Source organism: Drosophila persimilis, unplaced genomic scaffold (genome assembly GCF_003286085.1).
Source record: "Drosophila persimilis strain 14011-0111.01,24,50 unplaced genomic scaffold, DperRS2 tig00001106-arrow-arrow-pilon, whole genome shotgun sequence".
Taxonomy (NCBI): domain Eukaryota; kingdom Metazoa; phylum Arthropoda; class Insecta; order Diptera; family Drosophilidae; genus Drosophila; species Drosophila persimilis.
The window spans coordinates 30,848-51,869 of NW_020825417.1; the positions used below are offsets into that span (position 1 = coordinate 30,848).

Sequence of the window (21,022 nt, forward strand, 5' to 3'; positions counted from 1 at the left end):
ATTTTAGTGGCTGGCCTCTGGACTTCTGTTGGAATTGACGGTAGTGCTGCTGATGAGGCCTCCAAATTTCGTCCATTATACCTCAAGAGAGTTGCAGGAGTGGCGAGGCAGCTGCTGGAGGGGCTGCTCTGTCGGTTTAATAGCAGGTGAGTATGTTTGTTGGTCATTTGTAGATTTTTGTTAATTGTGTTCTGCTTCTGCTATTCGGCGCAATCAGTAGACGTCTTTTAATCCGTCGCTTTCGAAGTCGCCACTGGATTGTCCATTTAGAAACTTACGTAGGTCATCGTAAGGCTCTTCATCGGTCCATTGGCGGTCGTCGTCCATGTCCATATCCGGCTCAGTGTCCGATATGGCTACTGCTGTTGCTGTATTGGCGGCGGCTGATGATGTTGGCAGAGGGGCAGGGACTGCTGGTGCTGTTGGTTGGAGTTGGGGCACGGCTGTTGTGCCCTTGCCATTTGCTGCAGCCAATTTTGTGAGTAGCTCTGCCATCTGGTCGATCCTCCTTTCAAACTCTATTATACGCTGTACGTATAATTGCAGATTTTGAGCGCAGCTGCCATCGCACTGTGCGTCTGGCCGCTGCTGCTGCTGGTGTTGGCGTGGCGTCGGTCATGGCTGGGGATGATGGTCGCCATACCGATGCTGCTGCCGATGCTGCCGATCCGGTTATGGAGTGGCTGTGGATGTGGCTGCTGCTGGCGACGTTGGATTGGCTGCTGTCGCTGTTGGATTGGCTGTGGTTGCTGTTTGCGACGCTCCTCCTCCCTGGCGACCCTGTAGGCCAGGAGCTGCTGCCTGGCTGCCTTAAAGGATGGGCATCCCTTGTATGAGCTGATGTGCAGGCCCTGGCAGTTGGCGCATTTGGGAGCGGCACTCCTCGGCTTGCTGCAGTCTGTCGTCAGGTGCCCACCCGCGCATTTCGTGCAAACTGCAGCGCGTCTACAATATGCGCGGGTGTCACGGGAGACTCCAAGTCTCTCAACCGTGACGGGCCTCCCACCCAGGCGTCTCAGCTTCAACAGATCGAATTGGCCACGGTCCGGCTTGGAGGCGATCTGGGCCTCGAAGAGGTTGAATTGGCGGCTGCGATCGAATCGATCGTTGATCACCCTTACAAACCGAACCGTGAACCCCTCGTTCAGCATACTGCTGCGAGTCTAGTCTGGCGGCGTGGAGTGGGAGAGTCCTCGGATGAGGATCCTCAAGCCACGATCCGCGGGCAGACAGTGGGGAGAGGCCAACCAGGCCAGCACAGCCAGAGCAAGGGAGCGCGAGAAACCCACATGGGTTGGTAGAGGGTTGAGCAGGGGAGGATCGTCGACGGGGACTCGATGAACAAACCACGAGACCGCCCAGTTCGAGTTTTGCCCACGTCGCCAAGCAGGTCAGGGAGTGTTCGTTTCGGTTCGACGGAACGGCGAAACCACTCGAGTTCCTGGAACAAATCGAGTGGTCAGCCGACATGTACGGTTTGGATTTGAATTTAATTCCACGAGCAATGCCTGGGCTGCTAAAGGGTCGGGCGCTCATGTGGTTTGTAGCCAACAACAGGCAGTGGCAGACATGGAACGCATTTGCGCGTAGCTTCCAAGCATACTTCCTGCCGAGGGGGTATTTTGAAAAATTACTCCAGGAAGTGAGATTGTGGAAGCAATGGTGGGGAGAGCCATTCAAGGACTACATGGTGGAGATGCAGACCCTCATGCGGCCACTAAAATGCACGCCCGAAGAGCAGTTGGAGCTCATCAGAGACAACAGCATGCCCGATTTGAGGGTGTTCATCAGCGGAAAAAAGGCCGGTCCCGACGCGGCGGGACGACCAAGCGAACACGAACATAGAGGCTGGGTTCGTGAAAAACCCAGCCCAGGCGTGTCGACGATGCGGAAGTGACCGCCATTGGGCACAAGCAATCAAAGGCCGACCGATAACATTCCGCTGGAGGTGCGGCAAGGTAGCCCCGACATGGCAGTGCTGCCAGAAAGCGGGAAACGCGACCCAAGCCGCGGAGGGCCGTGCCAGGGTCGCAAGACGAAGCCCCCCAAAACTCGTAGGAGAACTCACGGTGGAGGATGTCCAGCTGTCGGCGGTGGTGAGGATCGCGGGCAGCAACTGGAAAGCAACGGTCGATACCGGGGCGACAAGCAGGGGAAGAGAGGCACCAGAAAGAGACGAGGAAGCTGATGCGGCTGGCTGACGGAGGCAGCCGGGAAATCAATTCCCAGATCGAGGTGGAGATCGGGGACAAGATCGTTACAATCCCGCTTCTCGTGTTGCCCGGAGTAATTGATGCGCTTGTCCTGGGTTGTGATCCCTGCGAGAGGCCACCGCCAGGGGCGGTTGGAGGAGAAGTTGTCAGTGGCGGTGGTAGCGGACACTGGAGGGTCCGTCGAGCCCGCATCCGACGGAACGCGAGCGGAGGAGGGATCGGTCGAAAACTTCCCGCCAAAGGAGTTGGATGATTTCCGAGAACTGAAGGGAGTGTCGAACATAGCTACACACACGATCACACAAACAGCGTTACTACCCCAAAAATCCCAAGATGCAAGCCGAAATCAACCAACAGGTTGACGAGCTGCTGGAAAGAGGGTACATTGAGCCATCGAAGAGTCCGTACAGTTCACCCATCGTGATGGTCAAAAAGAAGACGGGAAGGTGGAGATTATGCGTAGACTTCAGACAGATAAACGCGAAGTCCATCAAGAATGCGTACCCCATGCCAAGAATAGACTATATTTTGGACCAGCTCAGGGAGGCACGGTTCATCAGTAGCTTAGACTTAAAGGACGGTTATTGGCAGATACCACTGGAGGAAGGCAGCAGGAAGTTCACCGCGTTCACGGTGCCTGGCAAAGGGATGTTCCAGTGGAAGGTGATGCCATTCGGACTCCACTCAGCCTCGGCTACGTTCCAGAGGGCATTGGACCAGGTGATAGGCCCCGAGATGATGCCACACGCGTTCGCGTACCAAGACGACATCATTGTCATCGGCCGTACCGAGGAGGAGCACAAGCGCAACGTCGAAGAAGTTTTTCGACGGTTGAAAAATGCAAACTTGCGCCTAAACGTGGACAGGTGTCAATTTTTTAAGAAGGAACTACGATACCTGGGGCATTTGGTGACGGGAGACGGCATCTGCACCGATCCCGAGAAAGTGGCAGCTATTAAGGAGTTGTAGCCGGCAGCGAGTGTTAGAGAGCTACGACAATACTTGGGCGTGGCCTCCTGGTACAGGCGTTTCGTAAAGGGATTCGCCACGTTGGTGCAGCCCCTCAGCACTTTGCTGAAGAAGAAGGCGAAGTGGGAATGGTGAACAGAACAGCAACAAGCGTTCGAGGACGTAAAAAGTCGGCTGACAGCAGACCCGGTGTTGGCATGCCCGGATTTCTCAAAGAAATTCGTGCTCCAGACGGACGCCAGCCACTACGGACTGGGGGCGATCCTGACGCAAGAGACGGAGAAGGGCGAGAGGGTCATCTCATACGGAAAAGGAGTGTCTGGCCATTGTATGGGCTATAAGAAAGCTAAAGCCCTATCTGGAGGGATACCATTTCAAGGTAGTCACAGATCACATGGCGTTGAAATGGTTGAACAGCATCGAGAGCTCAACGGGGAGGATCGCCAGGTGGGCGCTGGAGCTACAACAATACGACTTCGAAGTGGCATATAGGAAAGGGCAGCTGAACGTAGTGGCGGACGCAATGTCCCGACAGCCATTGGCGGAGCGCTGCCTGAGAACCACCGAGGAGGAAGCAGAGAAGGGACACGAACCTGAGGCAGAGTGCGGATGGATTAAAAAGGTCAAAGAGAGGATGAGGACGGAACCGAGGAAATATCCGGATTACGTGGAGGAAGCAGGTCGCGAATACCCACACATTCTTATTGCCTCCTCCCCACCCTGCATACGAAACAAGTAAACCAACTGAGAGAGTCAAAAGTGGGAAACGACAAAGAGAGCGGACTAACAGTGAAGAATCCGCAGAAGAAGAGGCCTCGAAACATACCTGCCTTCGCGATTACACGCACATACATACAGACGATACTGCAGCCCGAGCGGAAGAAGCAGCGAACGGATCGAACATTACAAACGAACCTGGTTCGAGTTTGAGCTTGAACCAGGCCCCCCCCCCCCCCCCCCCCCCCCCTCATGACGAAGGCCCTGGCCGCAAACACACATGCATTGTGCAAAACGGCAATGCACACAATAGAATTGCCATCCACCTCAGCTGAGGCAGCCAGACGAAAATTACTCTCCAAAAACAACACTGCGGACACCGCAACTCTACAGTTATACCCGATACTAAGTCAGTATGGCTCTCCTCCAGCAGACGCCGCTAATATTAAACGACACGACAAAGAATGCGTGCGAGAGCGACAGAAAATCAGTCTGAGCGTGACGTCGGGCGCTGCGTAGCCAATGCAAATTGATTTGTTCCTTTTGGCTACAAAAATTATCTGATCTGATCCAAATTCAGCAACCGGATCGATGTAGTCATTCTCTATGATTCTGCGTTTTTAGTTTTCTCGAATCTGCAATATTGTGGATGCAACAGATTTTCGTCCTTTGTGTGGGCGGAAGGGGGTGGGGCGAAATTTTGAGATATACGTTTTATACTGAGATCTAACAGGAGTGCGGATACTAAATTTGGTTACTCTAGCCTTAATAGTCCCTGAGATTTGTGAATATCCCCAGATTTGCATCCTTTGCGGGGGCGGAAGGGGGTGTGGCGAAATTTTGAAACAAACTCGTCTCGGTCCGATATATTAGGAGTGTGGATACCAAATTTGGTTGCTCTAGCTCTTATAGTCTCTGAGATCTAGGCGCTAATGTTTTACTCTAAGCAAAGCCGCCTATGCTACGTGTGTGTTAGAGAGAGACAGGGCGAGAAAAAATGAAATTGTTTTCTTGATGCTGGCTATAATAATAATACGATCCAATTCAGATTCTGCAGTCTAAAAGATATGGTCATTCTCTACGATTCTGCGTTTTTGGTTTTCTCGTATCTTGTGAGGAAAGGTATTCCCACACGTAGGGGGCAGTATAGGGTTAAGCGCTAACGGCCGTTATCCGGGGATATCCGGAGGCGGCGAATTCCCGAGGAGAGCTCTCCCGGGGACCCAAGATGAGAGGGGAGGACCCCTGGAGAGAGAGCAGCGGGATGACGGGATCGGACCGGCAGTGGCCCAGCGCATGACCAAATATGGTCATGAGATCACGCCACCAGCCAGGTCCCGTTGGAAAGCGACAAGGGAATGAAGGAACGCCGATGGAAAAATACGGGCACCGCATGGCGGAAAGTGCCGTTAGCGCCAGGCGGCATCGGCGGCGCCGACGCAGAAGCGAGCCTATAAGAGGAGGGCCGCGACCAGGAACGGGGAGAGTCAGCAAACGGAGCTAGCAAGAGTGAAGTGAATAGTGAGCCACAAGAGTGAGACCAAGCGAAGGGAAAAGAACTTTAGAAAGCGAACGCGTTGTGTGAGGATTGAGAGGCGGACTCGAGCGTGCAGCCAAGAGCCAAAGACCCCAATCCCTTGAACCAACGGTGCCACGCTTGAAGCGCATCCCACCAGGAGTGAGGCACCCTCGGGCCGAAAAGCCAAGTGAGTCGAGTGAGATCGAACGCGTCAGGCGCCTGACTGAGAGGCGGATTTGGGCCACGTGCCAAGACTAGCCCCAGTCAGTAGAGCCGGCGGTGCCACGCTTGGCGACGCCGTGGGGGGCCCAGGGAGCGACACGCTCATCGAACCACAGAGGAGAACCAAGAGGAGAACCAGCACCGGAGTCGGAATAGCGTAGGATAGACTTAAGATACCAATAAAGCATATTAGCATACCAGTACAAGACCCAACCCGTGCCTTCTTACTTGTTTGTAGCGGCGTCTGCCGGAGGAGAGCCATACTGACTTAGTATCGGGTATAACTGTAGAGTTGCGGTGTCCGCAGCAACTCACAACGTTCCCCCTCGTTTTATTTTGGAAATATACAAAACAAAACTTTATAATATATCGTCGAATTATTTATGTCGGGTCAAGCAGCTTAAATATTTTAAATTATTGCCAGTGGTGCGGCCCAAAGGAAATGCATTTTGGTTTTGTCGTTTCCAATGCCCCCACTGCAAAGATCATTTGCTACCGCATATGCGCATGCAGCGGAATTCTTTCGTCTCCTTATGTCGCAATCTCTCGGACTCGGCTTAACAGCGTCCCCGAGCAGCTCTAACGCTCTCGGGCTATCATACGCTCTCGCTCGCGTCTAAGCTTGCTGCATAGGGCCCGGCAGATTGGCCCTTCAGCCCTTGCATGGGCAGTTTTGAGCTAATCGTCGCAGCTATTAGATTAACATCCTCGCATCAATCGTTCGCCCAATCATTGCCATATGTACATACGCGATAAGTAGGTTTACATATGCAAATAAATTGTGAATTATAACACCCTCTCGACTTTCATTAACTTCAAATTGCAACAGTTATTAAAAACGCCTAATAGCTTAACATTTGGTGACCCCGACGTGATTGTGCAATAAATAATCTATCAGTGCAATCACCAACTAATATAGCATTCAAAGATCTAAACTAATTGCCATCTCAACCAGTGTCATCAACCACATAAGTTATCCATAAGTTATCTATTGCTCGTGTTACTCTTTGCGACGATGGCAGCCATGTGACTAAAACTTTAGGACTTGCGTGGGATCCGGTTTCTGATCTACTATTATTTTCGCTCTCGGCCCTTCAATCTTCTTTGAATTCCTGCTGGCGCTCTGTTTTGTCATCCATAGCGCGATTCTACGATCCTCTCGGACTAGCTGGTCCCGTAATTACTAAATCCAAAATCTTTCTCCAGCGTTTGTGCCAAGAGAAGTTGTCCTGGGATGAAAGCCTTCCAGTCGGACTGAACACCGAGTGGCAGGAAATATGCACCAGGTTTGGTCAGATTCGTCGACTTGAATTTCCTCGGCTTGTAGTCCTTCCAGACTCTACGCTGGAAATTCACGGATTTTGCGATGCCAGCAACGAGGCTTATGGTGCATGCATTTTTGTCGTGTCCAAGGGTCAGCATTCCAGCAGTCACTTACTGTGTGCCAAATCTCGTGTGGCTCCTTTGAAGACACTTACAGTACCAAAGTTGGAGCTTTGTGGAGCGGAGTTGCTGGCTAGGCTCATATCTGAGATAGCTGGAATGAATGTATTCAAGGGAAGGTGTTACTGTTGGTGTGATTCTGCCGTTGCGCTCTCTTGGATTCGGGACGAGCCGTCAAGATTTAATATTTTTGTTGCAAATAGAGTGTCAACGATTCAGGAAATGACCGAAAAAATGGAATGGCGCTATGTTCCCACAGCTTTAAACCCAGCCGACATTCTGTCTCGAGGGGCTCATCCGACTGAGCTGAGTCACCTCTTTGGGCTCATGGTCCTCCATTTCTTTGCGGCTCCTCAGATGACTGGCCACCCACTGTGCTACCTGATAAGCCAGCCCTTGAACTTCGTCGGAAGGCTCTTCTGCTCAAATCGCCCTACATGGACATTATTGCTGATTCCAAGTATGCGAATTCATTTGCTTCTTTGCAACGCGTTTTCGGATACATTCACAAGTTTTGCAACCGAATTCGGCGCCCCGGTCTCACTGTCTCAGACATTGAACATGGAACCCAGGTATTGCTACGACTAGTCCAGCGTACTCATCTATGGGAGGACATGAAGTCACTGCGGGCAAGGGGAGCAGTCTCCTCATCGAGCTCAATCGCATCGTTATCGCCATTCATGGATCAGTTTGGACTTCTCAGGGTAGATGGTCGACTGAAAAGCTCTTCGTTGGAATTTGATGGCCGTCATCCAATCATCTTGCCCAGCAGCCATCCACTGACTCTTGCAATAATCTCCCATTTTCATGAGCGGAATCTGCACGCTGGTCCTCGAGCTTTGCTTGGACTAATTCGTTCCCAATATTGGCCTATTGGGGGGAGGAAGACGGTAAACAAGGCAGTAAACAAGTGCGTAAGATGCTTTCGACTGAAGCCCAGGGTATTGGAGCATATTATGGCGGATCTTCCAAAGGAGCGGCTCGATGGTTCTCATGCCTTTGAGATCACAGGCGTGGACTTCTGTGGGCCGTTTTTCTACAAACCGGAGGCACGCAACAAGGCTCCAATCAAGTGCTACATCTGCATCTTCATTTGTTCCGCTACCAAGGCTGTTCATCTGGAGCTTATAAAGGACTTATCCACAGTTGCTTTTCTACATGGACTAAGGCACTTCATATGTACTAGACGAAAGCCGCGGCAAATTTGGTCAGACAACGCAACAAATTTTGTCGGCGCTAAGAATGAGCTGATGGAATTAAAGCGCCTGGTCCTCAGCGATGACCATCAGAAGGCGCTGCTGGATTTTTGCTTGGTCGAGGCTATAGACTGGCATTTCATTCCTCCGCGCTCCCCTCATTTTGGTGGTCTATGGGAGGCTGCAGTGAAGACGGCCAAGTACCACTTCTACCGTGCGATAGGCAACTCGGTTCTTGGATTTGACGAGCTGCGGACGCGGTTGTGCCACATCACGGCAGTGATTAATTCAAGACCTTTAGTTTCAATTTCAGAGAGCCCTGCCGATCTAGACGTTCTAACTCCAGCGCATTTCTTGAATGGTGGCCCTCCTACTTCGTTCGCTGAGCCTGACGTCACGCAGCTAAACTTCGATCGCCTGGACGGCTGGCAGCGCGTTTCGTACCTGCAGCAGCTCTTTTGGTCCCGGTGGAAGGAGGAGTACATAACGTCACTGCAGCAGCGCTCAAAGTGGCGCACTGTGAAGCCTAGTTTAGCTGTCGCCGATTTGGTTCTTGTCAAGGATGAGAATCTTCCTCCCATGAGTGACCACTGGCGAGAGTGGTCGAGCTTTTGCCTGGACGAGATGGCGTTTCCCGAGTTGCTGTGCTGAAGACGTCATCTGGAATCACAAAGCGCGCCGTCAACAAGCTGTGCCTACTGCCAAATGCTGTTGCTGTTGAAAGTCAGGCTTCCAACGGGGGGAGTATGTCAGATCAAGCAGCTTAAATATTTTAAATTATTGCCAGTGGTGCGGTCCAAAGGAAATGCATTTTGGTGTTGTCGTTTGCACTGCAAAGATCATTTGCTACCGCATATGCGCATGCAGTGGAATTATTTCGTCTCCTTATGTCGCTATCTCTCGGACTCGGCTTAACAGCGTCCCCGAGCAGCTCTAACGCTCTCGGGCTGTCTCGGACCCACAACGCTTCCTATGCTAATGCTAATTCGATTGGTGGCGTTTCGCCATCTGCCATCTGTTCTATCTAGAACCACCAGCCGATTATAAAAACAATTGTGTTGAGTAAGGTAGTCTTGAGTAGTCTGAGGTACTCAGACTAGCACAGCGTAATACTTGATACAGCCGAACATCATTGATAATTACTCTTATCAGTCTAGTGTGTGGGTAGTCGGAAGCTCACATCTTTTTTATGTGGTTTTGTAATCTACAAAATGTCTACATAAGAGTGAAAAAAAACCCATATTGATATTTACATCTATAACTATTCTGGAGTAGTCTCTGTGGCTTCTTATTTAGGCACGTCGGACTCAACCAGATTACTTCCGGCATTCAACTGGCCCTGCTGGACATCAACTAAGGATTGCTTTTGTTCGCTTGGAGCTTGGGGCTTCAAAACACTTTTCTCCCGGGATCGTAGAAGATTATCGAGTCCGCCAAAAGGAGCCTCAATGACAACGTAAAGCAGATACGAAATGAAAATAGTGATCCCAAAGTCAGACCAAAATTTCTGCATCTGAAAATCATCAATGAGGTTAGTTAAAAATAAGCAACCATCAACTACTAGAAACAAAACCTACTACAATTTGTCCGAGAAATAAGTATTAGTACGAACGCTTCTACTGTTGACTTCCTGTACGAAAAGGTGTCAGATGTACACGGAATAGGAGAGTCTCGAGAGAGGCTGCCACAATGGCGAGGATAGGAAACTGTTGGCCAGACCGCCATGGCCCTGCATGCAGGCAAAGACGATCCAACACAGGGCTAAGGGCCAGCCCACTCTGGTAAGCGTGTAGTACAGAAACTCCTTGAGGGTGGACAGGGGTGGAGCACTCTATTGGGTCGCAGGGTACAGGGCAAACATCGAGGTGAAGATCATGGCCAGACTAAGAACCCATCCAGACCATACCAAAATCCGGCTTATTTGGAACTTCTTCCTACAATTCAGGTGAAGAAAATATCCAAAAAGAAATGCAATCAGCCAAGGTGCCGAATGAGTATGTGTGGCAGAATACAGTTTCCTTCCGGCATCTCCTTCGGTTCCATTCCTGCAATTAAATGGGGTTGAAGAACTCCAACGACAAACAGAAGCATCGTGGACCTACTTGAAGAGCAATGAGTATTTGTTGACTATCATCGTGGCAAAGAGGCAGGACGATAGTAGGAGAACAAGAACCGCGATGCCAGCTGCTGCCTTTTTGCCCCACTTATACAGTGCAATCAGCAGAAGCGGAGAGATTATATAAAGCTGCATATCCACTGCCCAGTACCATGTGTGATCCAGGCACTGAAAACGATTATCGTACAAATGGTAATAAGAGTAGATCTATGACTTACAATATTGCTTGTAGCATAATTCTGCACGAAGAGCAGCGTCCAGAACCAGCCCTTTTCATAGGCTGCGGTACCATGGAATCCACCTTTAAAATAAGGTCCCCCAGAAACAATGGGCGTCAGCTTTATGTAAACTAGGATTGCTATTGCAAGTATCGGCACGATCCGTATAATACGATGAAGATACATAAGCGGCACATTCAGTTTTCCTTTGGATCTGTAAGAAAATTGGCAATAATTCTCGATGGATACAAAATATCTCAAACACTTACTTATCCATTGAGCGAAGAGCAACCGTAGCCACTAGTAGGCCACCAATAAAGAAAAAGGAATCAACCGAAAAAAATCCGTGGATAATAAAGCTGGAAAAGGATTCCGCGACCCACTAGCAAACAAAAAAACAGAGCTGAATGGTTTTTGCACATACAAGCATGAGGCCACTAAAACCGAAATCATATTGAAGGTATTTATATTTGGAGAAATTAGCGAATATATGTATTCATGGTCAAAAACAACACAGAATAGGGACATGCAGCGGATTCCATCAAGACAACTGATCACGTTCGGATTCGATTTGCTGTCGACAATGCGGAAGATGGCACGGGAACTTGACCGTGCCGAGCACATCTTCACAGTCACAGAGATACTACCTGGTAGGCAAAATACGAGTTAAATCATTCTGTAAATCATTCCGTTCTCTCCGGTCCTCACTCTGATCCTGGCACAGAAAGTAGTCGTAGAGCGTGCATAGACCCACGATAGTACCCATCAAGCCAAGAAGTACACTGCAATCCATAGTATGAGTCACAGAAATTGATTATGATAAGGTCTAACTTACACTGTGAAAATGGTCATTCCATCCCAAGGTTTCGATTCACTTGTCTGATAGCTGGCCTCGCTAAATTTTATATTTGTGCTGCTTGAGTTCAACAAATTCTGCATGAAGCCGGAAAGCAAGATGCGATCTTGATCGAAATGGATACGGCGGGTACAATTAGAAAACAGTACTTTCCATGTATGCTGTGACTACTGGTGATCTCCTCGCTGATCTTGACTCATCGAAGTTACCCAGATGGTAGACATTGCCGGACAGCACTCCTGAGGGAATGGAGCCCCAAGCATCGATCACTGCTCACAAAATTCGTCAACTTCAGTTCTCATTGACTTGAATATAATTTTCATTATTTACTTACTCTTAAGTATAATTTTCCCATAATTTTCCAGTAGTGAGCGCCTGCATGAACTGAGCCATGTCCGCGAAACACAACAGATCCTCCTGACTGGGTATTCGGGGGTGGAAAAGATCCAAGTCCGGGAGCAATTCATACGGAAGTTTTCGGCAAACTTCCCAGCGGGCGGAGACTTTTTAAACGCTGGTAATCTTGCAGGACATCTCCGTCTTTCAGTTGTGCGGCACTGACAAGTACCAGTCCGCAGACAGTCCGCTTAAAACGTTCACCATGCTAATACTTTTTCGATTGAAGGCATTGCACCTTTTGACTGTGATTTTATAGGAATGTTTCGAGGGAAATCTGGCGATAAAATTATCAGTGTGTCAGCTCTCGAGTCGAGTATATCAGCCAAAATGCTTAATTCAGTCGTACATCACCGATAAGGAGCAATCCGTCTAAATTCTAAGTAGTCACAAGCTCATTTATTTATTTTTTTTTCCCAGGTAATCGTTTTACTTATTGATGGATTAAATTTGGTTTTAATATGAGTGAGTAAGAAAAAAACGGAGAAAACAAAAGTTTAGCTAAACATGGATGTAGACAATTTGTTCTATAATTCTGAACATTGCGTGAAAAGATGATAGCCAAGGTGCAATTATTACCATTAGTGGTGGCAGATCCTTTCTTTGTTTCAATGTTTTTTCCAATTCTCATGACAAGTGGCAGCAAAATGGCGAGAGTTCGTGAAGAGATTCTGCCTCACCGCAACAACCAAATTTAAAACGAGGGGGAACGTTGTGAGTTGCTGCGGACACCGCAACTCTACATTTATACCCGATACTTAGTCAGTATGGCTCTCCTCCGGCAGAGGCCGCTAATATTAAACGACACGACAAAGAGTGCGTGCGAGAGAGACAGAAAATCAGTCAGAGCGTGACGTCGGGCGCTGCGTAGCCACTGCAAATTGATTTCTTGCTTTTGGCTACAAAAATGATCCGATCTGATCCAGATTCAGCGATCTGATAGATATGGTCACTATCTATGATTCTGCGTTTTTAGTTTTCTCGAATGTGCAATATTGTGAATATAACAGATTTTCGTCCTTTGTGGGTGCGGAAGGGGGTGGGGAGAAATTCTGAAATATAAGTTTTATAGTGAGATCTAACAGAAGTGCGGATACCAAATTTTGTTACTCTAGCGATAATAGTCTCTGAGATTTGTGGATTTTCGTCCTTTGCGGGGGCGGAAGGGGGTGTGCCGAAATTTGGACACGAAACAGTCAAGGTCCGATATCACAGGAGTATGGATACCAAATTTGGTTGCTCTGGCTCTTATAGGTTCTGAGATCCTTGAACTCATATTTTGCAATTGGCAAAACCGACCATGAAACCTGTGTGTTTGAGAGAGACAGAGCGAGGAAAAATAAAATTGTATTCTTGATTCTGGCTATAATAATTATACGATCTGGTTGAGATTTTACATTCTAGAACATATAAACATCCTCTACGATTCTGCCTTTTTTGGTTTTATCGTATCTTTAAAAACGTGGATGCCACAGATTTTCGTTCTTTGTGGGGCGGAAGTGGGCGGCGCGAAGTTTTGAAATATTTTTGTGGCGTTGTGGGGTGGGGTGGGGAGACCTGAAAAGAAGGGAGAATCTGTTAGGAACACAACATCGAAGTGGGCCCTGAACTATCACTTGGAGCCGTTCAGAACTGGCTCTGGGAATCATTCAGTACAAATATCGAAAGTACAGGGAACATAAAGTAAATAAAAATTCAAATACAAAACAAAGCCCATGAACGAATATTTCCTCACAGGTGCTGGAATAAGATGAATCCAACTATTAATAATCCACGTTCCCCATTCACCCTTTCGCGGGGTATTTTCGGATCCATGGGATCCTTCGACTTTACCGACCAGCATCAGCAGCAGCAGCCGGAGCTGCAGGTCCCCCCCGAAGGTTCCGGCGACAAGAATGGACTCAATGCGATGCCCTTCCTAGGACTGCTTTCGCGCCCAATGGGTCCAATAGGTCGCGCACACCCCCCCACCTTCCCTCCGATGGGTGATTCAGATGGGTGAGCGGCAGCAGCTCAGACTCCCCTTCCCCCTAGGACATAACTTACCCCCGGCTCCCCTGCAGATTCAATGCTGTGCCACAGATGGCATCGATGGGACCACCGCCCGTGTTGAGCTCCCTCTGGACAGGCGGCGCTTCTCCGGACAGTCGCGGAGACTACTACGACGGCCCGCACAAAGAGTACTCCGACGGCCGCTACGACGGCGACTACGAGGGCGACTACTCGATGCCCACCGAGGAGGACCAAGAGGAGGAGTCGTGCTCCTGTCAGGGCCAGAGCGAGTTCAGCTCGATAGAGCGCACCGAGTCGGACTCGGAGTGGGAGGAGCTCTCCGACGGCCCTTCCCCCAGGGTCTCTCCGCTGGAGTCCCTCGGCGCAGTCGTGCTCTCCACCATGCAGCCGGAGCACAGTCAGCGCATGGTGGCCTTGTACCACCTCGTCTTGGAGACTGCTGTGGTCAAGGTCGTGCTGCTGGTGCTGCAGATGCTGTGCTGCGCGGTGTTCTGGCTGGTCGAGAAGACTGTGGTCGTCAACGAAACCGTCGGCTCGATGCGCCTCCGATTGTGGAACAGCAAGTTCAAGCTGCGCACCATCCAGCGCCAGTTGCTGTGGCGCATGGCCAATGCCCGGGGCGACGAGACGCTCGTCTTCTTTGCCGTGCTCATGACCACTCCCTGGCTGTTCTCCCTCAGCCTCCTGGGATTCATCCTGTCTTTGGCGGCGCTCCTGAAGAAGACCGTCGAGGAGCTGGTGTTCCAGATACGCCTGCACCTCGTGATCTAGGGGGAAGCCATCGAGCAGAAAGCAGCAAGCAGTATCCAATCACACACTGACAGAAGACAAACGTCCACACGCCCGACACTCCACTCCTCCCCTCAGAGATGTTTGCACTTCCATTTGGGCATCTATTTTCGTTGATGCCAGAATCGTAATGCACGGAATCGTCTCTCCGTTTTTGGCCGCAATGAAAATATATGCCGAAATATTCGAAATTCAAAGTCAAATTCAAACAAGAGTTTCCAGTCGATCAGATATATCGTTTATGCATATTACGATCCGTTCCGTTTGGACGGGAGTCCAATTGCTCATCGTTCATCCCCGTGATTGCATTTATTATTATTTTTATTTCGCTGCATATTTGTTCTGCAATTTATTCAATAATAATCGGAGGAGGAGAGCATGCAGCAGCAGCAAAACATTTCCGCTGCAGCAGCGATTGTGGCAGCCGTGGGGCCTTTGTTGCCACCAATTGCAGGCCCCCGCATACGCACTTCGGAGGCACGGAATCCACCAGAAGCGGCAACAAATGAATCATTAAATATTCACTGTACTCTTATTGATTCAGTGATCAGTGATCAAAACAACACAACAAAAGCGTCATCATCCACGATCCACGACCCATTATACCTGATCCAGAATCCGTAGAAGCATCCATTTTCAGGGCTCTTTTGGGCGCTGGTTGGGGTACGCCTCCGATTTCAATCCCTTGCCACACGGGCAACCCGAGCAAGCCCCGATATGTAAACAGGGTCAAGACTACCTGTGCGAAGGGGGCCAAGGGAGGCGTCGGCATAAGACTCGGCCCGGAAGTGGACATACTCGTGTGCAGCCCTTTCGCCCGGTTATTGATATTCCCATTTGTGATTACAGTCTGTAGCGCCCCAGCAGCTCTTATAGTCTTTGAGCATTAGGCGCTGAAGAGGACGGACAGACGGACGGACGGATGGACGGACGGACAGACGGACAGACAGACAGGGCTCAATCGACTCGGCTATTGATGCTGATCAAGAATATATATACTTTATGGCGTCGGAAACGATTCCTTCTGGACGTTACACACATCCACTTTTACCACAAATCTAATATACCCCAATACTCATTTTGCAAACAGATGCAAAAAAAAACAAAACGGAGAAAATCCCTACTGCAGTCATCGACTGCGATACAACCTCTGGCGCTTACGTATAATTTCGTATAAAATATGTTCTATGTAAATAATCAACCAATTTCTTTTCGGTTTTAGTTGCCGATCGTGTTCTGACATGATAATTATAGTACGAGAACAAAGAATACAATAAGTATAGACAATGGAAGAGATTACTTGGAAGAGTATAATTTGTATACCCGATACTCAAAATGTTTTTTTTTGTTAATTGTTTTCTTGATGCTGGCTATAATAATAATACGTTCCAATTCAGATTCCGTAGTCTAAAAGATATCGTCATTCTCTACGATTCTGCGTTTTTGGTTTTCTCGTATCTTTAAAATTGTGGATGCCACAGATTTTCGCCCTTTGTGGGGGCGGAAGTGGGCGGGGCAAAGTTTTGAAATATTTTTGTAGCAGTGACATATCACAGAAGTCTGGATCCAAAACATCGTTGCTCTGGCTCTTATAGTCTTTGAGCATTAGGCGCTGAAGGGGACGGACAGACGGACGGACGGACAGACGGACAGACGGACGGACGGACAGACGGACAGATGGACAGACAGACATGACTCAATCGACTCGGCTATTGATGCTGATATACTTTATGGGGTCGGAAACGAATCCTTCTGGACGTTACACACATCCACTTTTACCACAAATCTAATATACCCCAATACTCATTTTGAGTATCGGGTATAAAAACAGGGTCATACCTTGCATCAGAGGAACAGCGGGGCATCGCTAGAAATGATCGGTAAAGCTTGAATGAAGGCGGCGGAAGGCGTGAAAGCGGGAGGAAAACTTACCCGAAGCATCCAGAGGGCCGGCGGAAGGCATGCGCGCCAGCGAAGGGCAGTAGGGAAAACCAGACGCGCACAAGAAAAACAAAGAAAACACCCGGCATCGCGAGAAAATAGTACGTTTCCAGTCCATTGAGGAATTCGCTATCCGGAAGTAGAATACGCACGCTGCGACATATCGAGTAGATCACAAAAACGACCTTACGCTTTATCGAGTGGAGCGTAAGGGCAACGCTGTGTCATATCGAGTAGGTCAGAATAGCGACCATACCCTATATCGGGCGGGGCAAAAGAAGCAAAAGAAGCACCCGGGTCGAGAACAAAGCAAACCTGGGACGCGGAAAACCGGGGTTTTCCGCCAATAAAAGAAAGGGGGAAGTGTGAGGAAAGGTATTCCCACAAGTAGGGGGCAGTATAGGGTTAAGCGCTAACGGCCGTTATCCGGGGATATCCGGAGGCGGCGAATTCCCGAGGAGAGCTCTCCCGGGGAACCAAGATGAGAGGGGAGGACCCCTGGAGAGAGAGCAGCGGGATGACGGGATCGGGCCGGCTGTGGCCCAGCGCATGACCAAATATGGTCATGAGATCACGCCACCAGCCAGGTCCCGTTGGAAAGCGACAAGGGAATGAAGGAACGCCGATGGAAAAATACGGGCACCGCATGGCGGAAAGTGCCGTTAGCGCCAGGCGGCATCGGCGGCGCCGACGCAGAAGCGAGCCTATAAGAGGAGGGCCGCGACCAGGAACGGGGAGAGTCAGCAAACGGAGCTAGCAAGAGTGAAGTGAATAGTGAGCCACAAGAGTGAGACCAAGCGAAGGGAAAAGAACTTTAGAAAGCGAACGCGTTGTGTGAGGATTGAGAGGCGGACTCGAGCGTGCAGCCAAGAGCCAAAGACCCCAATCCCTTGAACCAACGGTGCCACGCTTGAAGCGCATCCCACCAGGAGTGAGGCACCCTCGGGCCGAAAAGCCAAGTGAGTCGAGTGAGATCGAACGCGTCAGGCGCCTGACTGAGAGGCGGATTTGGGCCACGTGCCAAGAATCGCTAGCCCCAGTCAGTAGAGCCGGCGGTGCCACGCTTGGCGACGCCGTGGGGGGCCCAGGGAGCGACACGCTCATCGAACCACAGAGGAGAACCAAGAGGAGAACCAGCACCGGAGTCGGAATAGCGTAGGATAGACTTAAGATACCAATAAAGCATATTAGCATACCAGTACAAGACCCAACCCGTGCCTTCTTACTTGTTTGTAGCGGCGTCTGCCGGAGGAGAGCCATACTGACTTAGTATCGGGTATAACTGTAGAGTTGCGGTGTCCGCAGCAACTCACAACGTTCCCCCTCGTTTTATTTTGGAAATATACAAACAAAACTTTATAATATATCGTCGAATTATTTATGTCGGGTCAAGCAGCTTAAATATTTTAAATTATTGCCAGTGGTGCGGCCCAAAGGAAATGCATTTTGGTTTTGTCGTTTCCAATGCCCCCACTGCAAAGATCATTTGCTACCGCATATGCGCATGCAGCGGAATTCTTTCGTCTCCTTATGTCGCAATCTCTCGGACTCGGCTTAACAGCGTCCCCGAGCAGCTCTAACGCTCTCGGGCTATCATACGCTCTCGCTCGCGTCTAAGCTTGCTGCATAGGGCCCGGCAGATTGGCCCTTCAGCCCTTGCATGGGCAGTTTTGAGCTAATCGTCGCAGCTATTAGATTAACATCCTCGCATCAATCGTTCGCCCAATCATTGCCATATGTACATACGCGATAAGTAGGTTTACATATGCAAATAAATTGTGAATTATAACACCCTCTCGACTTTCATTAACTTCAAATTGCAACAGTTATTAAAAACGCCTAATAGCTTAACATTTGGTGACCCCGACGTGATTGTGCAATAAATAATCTATCAGTGCAATCACCAACTAATATAGCATTCAAAGATCTAAACTAATTGCCATCTCAACCAGTGTCATCAACCACATAAGTTATCCATAAGTTATCTATTGCTCGTGTTACTCTTTGCGACGATGGCAGCCATGTGACTAAAACTTTAGGACTTGCGTGGGATCCGGTTTCTGATCTACTATTATTTTCGCTCTCGGCCCTTCAATCTTCTTTGAATTCCTGCTGGCGCTCTGTTTTGTCATCCATAGCGCGATTCTACGATCCTCTCGGACTAGCTGGTCCCGTAATTACTAAATCCAAAATCTTTCTCCAGCGTTTGTGCCAAGAGAAGTTGTCCTGGGATGAAAGCCTTCCAGTCGCACTGAACACCGAGTGGCAGGAAATATGCACCAGGTTTGGTCAGATTCGTCGACTTGAATTTCCTCGGCTTGTAGTCCTTCCAGACTCTACGCTGGAAATTCACGGATTTTGCGATGCCAGCAACGAGGCTTATGGTGCATGCATTTTTGTCGTGTCCAAGGGTCAGCATTCCAGCAGTCACTTACTGTGTGCCAAATCTCGTGTGGCTCCTTTGAAGACACTTACAGTACCAAAGTTGGAGCTTTGTGGAGCGGAGTTGCTGGCTAGGCTCATATCTGAGATAGCTGGAATGAATGTATTCAAGGGAAGGTGTTACTGTTGGTGTGATTCTGCCGTTGCGCTCTCTTGGATTCGGGACGAGCCGTCAAGATTTAATATTTTTGTTGCAAATAGAGTGTCAACGATTCAGGAAATGACCGAAAAAATGGAATGGCGAATGGAATTCTGTCTCGAGGGGCTCATCCGACTGAGCTGAATGAGTCACCTCTTTGGGCTCATGGTCCTCCATTTCTTTGCGGCTCCTCAGATGACTGGCCACCCACTGTGCTACCTGATAAGCCAGCCCTTGAACTTCGTCGGAAGGCTCTTCTGCTCAAATCGCCCTACATGGACATTATTGCTGATTCCAAGTATGCGAATTCATTTGCTTCTTTGCAACGCGTTTTCGGATACATTCACAAGTTTTGCAACCGAATTCGGCGCCCCGGTCTCACTGTCTCAGACATTGAACATGGAACCCAGGTATTGCTACGACTAGTCCAGCGTACTCATCTATGGGAGGACATGAAGTCACTGCGGGCAAGGGGAGCAGTCTCCTCATCGAGCTCAATCGCATCGTTATCGCCATTCATGGATCAGTTTGGACTTCTCAGGGTAGATGGTCGACTGAAAAGCTCTTCGTTGGAATTTGATGGCCGTCATCCAATCATCTTGCCCAGCAGCCATCCACTGACTCTTGCAATAATCTCCCATTTTCATGAGCGGAATCTGCACGCTGGTCCTCGAGCTTTGATTGGACTAATTCGTTCCCAATATTGGCCTATTGGGGGGAGGAAGACGGTAAACAAGGCAGTAAGCAAGTGCGTAAGATGCTTTCGACTGAAGCCCAGGGTATTGGAGCATATTATGGCGGATCTTCCAAAGGAGCGGCTCGATGGTTCTCATGCCTTTGAGATCACAGGCGTGGACTTCTGTGGGCCGTTTTTCTACAAACCGGAGGCACGCAACAAGGCTCCAATCAAGTGCTACATCTGCATCTTCATTTGTTCCGCTACCAAGGCTGTTCATCTGGAGCTTATAAAGGACTTATCCACAGTTGCTTTTCTACATGGACTAAGGCACTTCATATGTACTAGACGAAAGCCGCGGCAAATTTGGTCAGACAACGCAACCAATTTTGTCGGCGCTAAGAATGAGCTGATGGAATTAAAGCGCCTGGTCCTCAGCGATGACCATCAGAAGGCGCTGCTGGATTTTTGCTTGGTCGAGGCTATAGACTGGCATTTCATTCCTCCGCGCTCCCCTCATTTTGGTGGTCTATGGGAGGCTGCAGTGAAGACGGCCAAGTACCACTTCTACCGTGCGATAGGCAACTCGGTTCTTGGATTTGACGAGCTGCGGACGCGGTTGTGCCACATCACGGCAGTGATTAATTCAAGACCTTTAGTTTCAATTTCAGAGAGCCCTGCCGATCTAGACGTTCTAACTCCAGCGCATTTCTTGAATGGTGGCCCTCCTGCTTCGTTCGCTGAGCCTGACGTCACGCAGCTAAACTTCGATCGCCTGGACGGCTGGCAGCGCGTTTCGTACCTGCAGCAGCTCCTTTGGTCCCGGTGGAAGGAGGAGTACATAACGTCACTGCAGCAGCGCTCAAAGTGGCGCACTGTGAAGCCTAGTTTAGCTGTCGCCGATTTGGTTCTTGTCAAGGATGAGAATCTTCCTCCCATGAAGTGACCACTGGCGAGAGTGGTCGAGCTTTTGCCTGGACGAGATGGCGTTTCCCGAGTTGCTGTGCTGAAGACGTCATCTGGAATCACAAAGCGCGCCGTCAACAAGCTGTGCCTACTGCCAAATGCTGTTGCTGTTGAAAGTCAGGCTTCCAACGGGGGGAGTATGTCAGATCAAGCAGCTTAAATATTTTAAATTATTGCCAGTGGTGCGGTCC

The 21,022-nt window shown here is 49.5% G+C and overlaps 1 protein-coding gene and 1 pseudogene across 1 annotated transcript; one reads left to right on the top strand and one right to left on the bottom strand.

Annotated features, from left to right (window-relative positions):
* Window positions 1-9,450: 9,450 nt before the first annotated feature.
* LOC113566850 lies at window positions 9,451-12,496 on the bottom strand (annotated as a pseudogene).
* Window positions 12,497-14,259: 1,763 nt separating this feature from the next.
* LOC113566851 lies at window positions 14,260-14,649 on the top strand. The gene has a single exon (XM_026994014.1). It carries the CDS (start codon window positions 14,260-14,262, stop codon window positions 14,647-14,649), a length of 390 nt encoding a protein of 129 aa, XP_026849815.1.
* Window positions 14,650-21,022: the final 6,373 nt, after the last annotated feature.

Coding starts and splice junctions, on each gene's coding strand:
- LOC113566851 (XM_026994014.1), top strand. CDS start 14,260: ATGCAGCCGGAGCACAGTCAGCGCATGGTGGCCTTGTACCACCTCGTC.